At 61.7% G+C, this 3,354-nt stretch overlaps 1 protein-coding gene across 1 annotated transcript; it reads left to right on the top strand.

Moving 5' to 3' along the window:
* The first annotated feature begins 290 nt into the window (after nucleotides 1–290).
* On the top strand, nucleotides 291–1,043 carry LOC142594146 (metallothionein-2). Its single transcript, XM_075715537.1, has 3 exons — nucleotides 291–322; nucleotides 405–470; nucleotides 930–1,043. The coding sequence occupies exons 1-3, from the start codon at nucleotides 292–294 to the stop codon at nucleotides 1,022–1,024; spliced, it is 192 nt and encodes a 63-aa protein (XP_075571652.1). The 5' UTR covers nucleotide 291; the 3' UTR covers nucleotides 1,025–1,043.
* Nucleotides 1,044–3,354: the final 2,311 nt, after the last annotated feature.

Below are 3,354 nucleotides of genomic sequence, written 5' to 3'. Positions count from 1 at the left end.
GGGGGGGGCAGGGCCATGACCCGCGGTGAGCACGGCCCCGGGTGAGCACGGCCCCGGGTGAGCACGGCCCCACGCTGAGCACGGCCCCGGGTGAGCACGCCCCCGCGGTGAGCACGGCCCCGCGGTGAGCACGGCCCCGCCGCGCCGTGCGCAGCGCCGAGCACCGCCCCGCGCTTCCACCCCATAAATACCGGGCGGCCGGAGCCGTCCTGTACCGCTGTGAGCCCAGCCGAGCCCTATCGAGCCGAGCCGAGCCGAGCCCCATCGAGCAGAGCCCCATCGAGCAGAGCCATGGACCCCCAGGACTGCACGTGTGCCGCCGGTAAGTGTCCCGTCCCGTCCCGTCCCTGCCCGGCCGCTGCCGTCCCGGCGGGTCCCGGCTGACGGCCCCTCTCCCGCCCCAGGTGATTCCTGCTCCTGCGCCGGGTCCTGCAAGTGCAAGAACTGCCGCTGCCGGAGCTGCCGCAAGAGTGAGTGGGGGGGCTCAGCCCAGGGAGGGGGGAGGCTTGCCCCGGGGTGGGGGAGGCAGCAGCCTTTCCCTAGGGGACTCCCCTCCTTGCCCTGCAGGACCCCCATGGGGACCTCCCGACCCTTGGCCCATAGAGAACCCCCCCTTGCCCCTTTAGGGCTCCCCATAGAGACACCTCTGCTCTCCCATCGGGGTGCCCCTGCCCTGTGGGACCCCTGTAGCACTCTGATGGGGATCCCTCCCTCTTCCCCTGCTCCCTGGAGACCCCCCTGCTCCCTTCTGGGTGGGGTGCCCCTGCCCTGTAGGACCCCCATGGAGACCCCTGACCACTGTCCCATTGGGATCACAGCCCTGCCTGGGGCGGGGGGGGGGCGGTGTCCTGCTCTCCATAGGGTGCCCCTGCCCCATGGGACCCCCATCCCTCCCCAGCCACCCCCTAACTCTCATGTCTCCCCCCTAGGCTGCTGCTCCTGCTGCCCCGCGAGCTGCAGCAACTGTGCCAAGGGCTGCGTGTGCAAGGAGCCGGCCAGCAGCAAGTGCAGCTGCTGCCACTGAGCCGCTCGCCTCTGCCTGTAAATAGCCGGCACGCTTCGGGGATGGGGGGGTGGGGGGCACAAAAAAGCCTATTTTTTCATGTTTTGTATTTTCTGTACCAGTGGTGAAACTGGATGGAAATAAAGGAGTTTGGCTGGAATTATGAGTGCTGCTGCCAGGCTGGGCTGGAGGCTGAGCCCTGTCGTCATTTGTGACTCCTGTGTGGGAATTACTGCCTGAGGTGGTGGGGGGGCCGCTTGTAAACACCCCCATGGCCTTCCCTGAGTGGGCTCTGCACCTCCCTGGGGGAGAAAAGGAGCTTCTCGGGGCAGGGGACAGACCTCATCCTGCATGTGGGGTGTCTCTGGGCATATTTAAGGTGCTGGCCTCCCAGTGAGGACAGGGGTGACGTGCCTAGGGGCATGTGGCGGGGGCATTCCAGCCCCCTTCTGCTGTTCTCTGGCTTCATGGCAGGGATGTCTGCACCACCCTAGGGCTTCCTCTGGGTGAAAGTGCTTGTAGGAACAAGCGTGGTGGGTGGTGTGGGCTGGCAGTTAGCCTGGCCTGAGCTGCTGCTGAAAAGCACCTGCCTGAACCCCAGTGGGGATGTGGCTGTCTCATGGGCAGGGACAAACCTTCCCCCCCAAGAGCTTGTTCTTTGCAAACTCCAATCTATTTGCAGGGCAGATCCATCCCCAAAGGGATGCTTTCCCTGCAGCCTCCCTATGTTAAATACTTCCAGCTACTGTGCCTGGCTCCTCCTGCCCTGGGCATGACCTCTGAGCACTTTTCTCCAGCCCATTTTTGGGGCATACCTTGCTTGGAGCTGTAATGATTTCCAGGCCCCCAGGAGGGCAGACAACTATAGCCATGCATAAGCCCTGTGTGGGTTAAATGCAGCATTCGGCTGCCCTGATGGGGGGTGGGAGCTGGGGGAGGGGGTTGGGAAGTTGTGTGGGATATGTTTTGCTTTCAAAAGTCTCTGCCAAGTGAAAGAGTTGCTTTTCATGCACAGGAGCCTCTGCTGCCAAAGCCTGGTATATGCCCCTGCCTGCCTGTACATGTCCCCTAGGTGTGCCCCCGCTGCAGAGGCAGATTCCCAGCCCCGCTGCCATCACCCCTTCCCTGCCTCTCTGGGCAGGGGGACAGCTCAGCCTGGCGGGGATGTCCCCTCCAGCCCTTGGTGGCCAGAGACAGGGAGAATTTAAAAAGCAACACACTGGAGCAATGAAATGGAGGCTGTTGGATACCCATGCAGTCCTTTCTGCCAGGCTGGGTGGCACAAGGAGGGGTGTCTGCAAGGGGGAAAGCATGGCAGTGCCAGTCTCTAATGCCTAGGCCCTTCCTGGGGTGCTCTAGGCACCCAGGGGAGCTGCTTGCTCCTTCCCCAAAGGTTTGCCTAGCTTCAGCATGTGGTTCTGCAGTGGGTGCCTAGCCTGCTCAGCGCCCAGCCTTGCTGGTGAGAAAAGCAATACCCAGCTCGGCACGCAGTTGCCTTTTAAATGCATTGCGTTATTACATTAGCGTGTCCTTTTGCTTAAGCAGCCTCCCAGCATCGCCTGTTGCAACAGAGGCTTAGTACTGGAGACAGGGTTTAAGGGCCTGCCTTGCCCTAAATGCATTTGAAAACCCATAAATCTCATGGGAAGATGCTTTGCTGGAAAACCAGACTGATGGGGGGGCTGACATGGCCCTGATGCTGGAGCCCTGTGCAGCAGGGCTGTGACCCCAGCCAGCACAGTGGAGGGGCTGTGGGCTGAGCCCTTCCAGGGCTGGGTGCCCACATCCTGCACCAGAAACAAAGCCAGGGTGCAGATGGGGTTTCCCCTCTCAGGAAGCGCCGCAGGCATCAACCGCTCCGTGTTCTCAGCCGTGTGCCAGGGTGGTATGTGGGCACGCACCTCCACACCCTGCTGCTGCCAGCCTCCCCTGCCTGCTCATGGTTCTGCCTGCACACCCATCTGGCAGCGGCAGCAGCTGCCTGAGAGCTGTGGACCCCCAGACCCAATGCTCTTTCCAGCCTCCCCAGGTGTGGTTTGGGGTGAGGAAAGATGCAACACCGGTGGGATGGGTGGAGGCACCCATGGGAGGTGCTGGCCTGGGATATGCCCAGTGCCTGGCTCTGCCCATAGCTGCTCTCAGTGAGGTGGCTGGGGGCTTTCTGGTCCTGCGGGAGTATTTTCTATGAAAAAAATCTAATTTTTAATGAAGCAGGAGCTGCTCTCAACCTGCACACAGCTGTGTATAGTGGGAGGGTGATGGGAATAAGGCTTGATGCAAGAAGAGACCAGCTGCTTAATCCAGCCCTTCAAAGAAAAGCACAGCTCAGCTTGCAGAGGTGGTTTGCGGTG

The sequence above is a fragment of the Pelecanus crispus genome, chromosome 8 (assembly GCF_030463565.1).
Source record: "Pelecanus crispus isolate bPelCri1 chromosome 8, bPelCri1.pri, whole genome shotgun sequence".
NCBI classification, from domain to species: Eukaryota; Metazoa; Chordata; class Aves; order Pelecaniformes; family Pelecanidae; genus Pelecanus; species Pelecanus crispus.
This window is presented reverse-complemented; position numbering and strand designations above follow the sequence as displayed.

Bases quoted from the DNA above. Each gene is read 5' to 3' on its own strand.
- LOC142594146 (XM_075715537.1), top strand. From the start codon at position 292: ATGGACCCCCAGGACTGCACGTGTGCCGCCG. The intron at 323-404 runs GTAAGTGTCCCG...CTCCCGCCCCAG, and splicing joins GGACTGCACGTGTGCCGCCG to GTGATTCCTGCTCCTGCGCC. The intron at 471-929 runs GTGAGTGGGGGG...TCTCCCCCCTAG, and splicing joins CTGCCGGAGCTGCCGCAAGA to GCTGCTGCTCCTGCTGCCCC.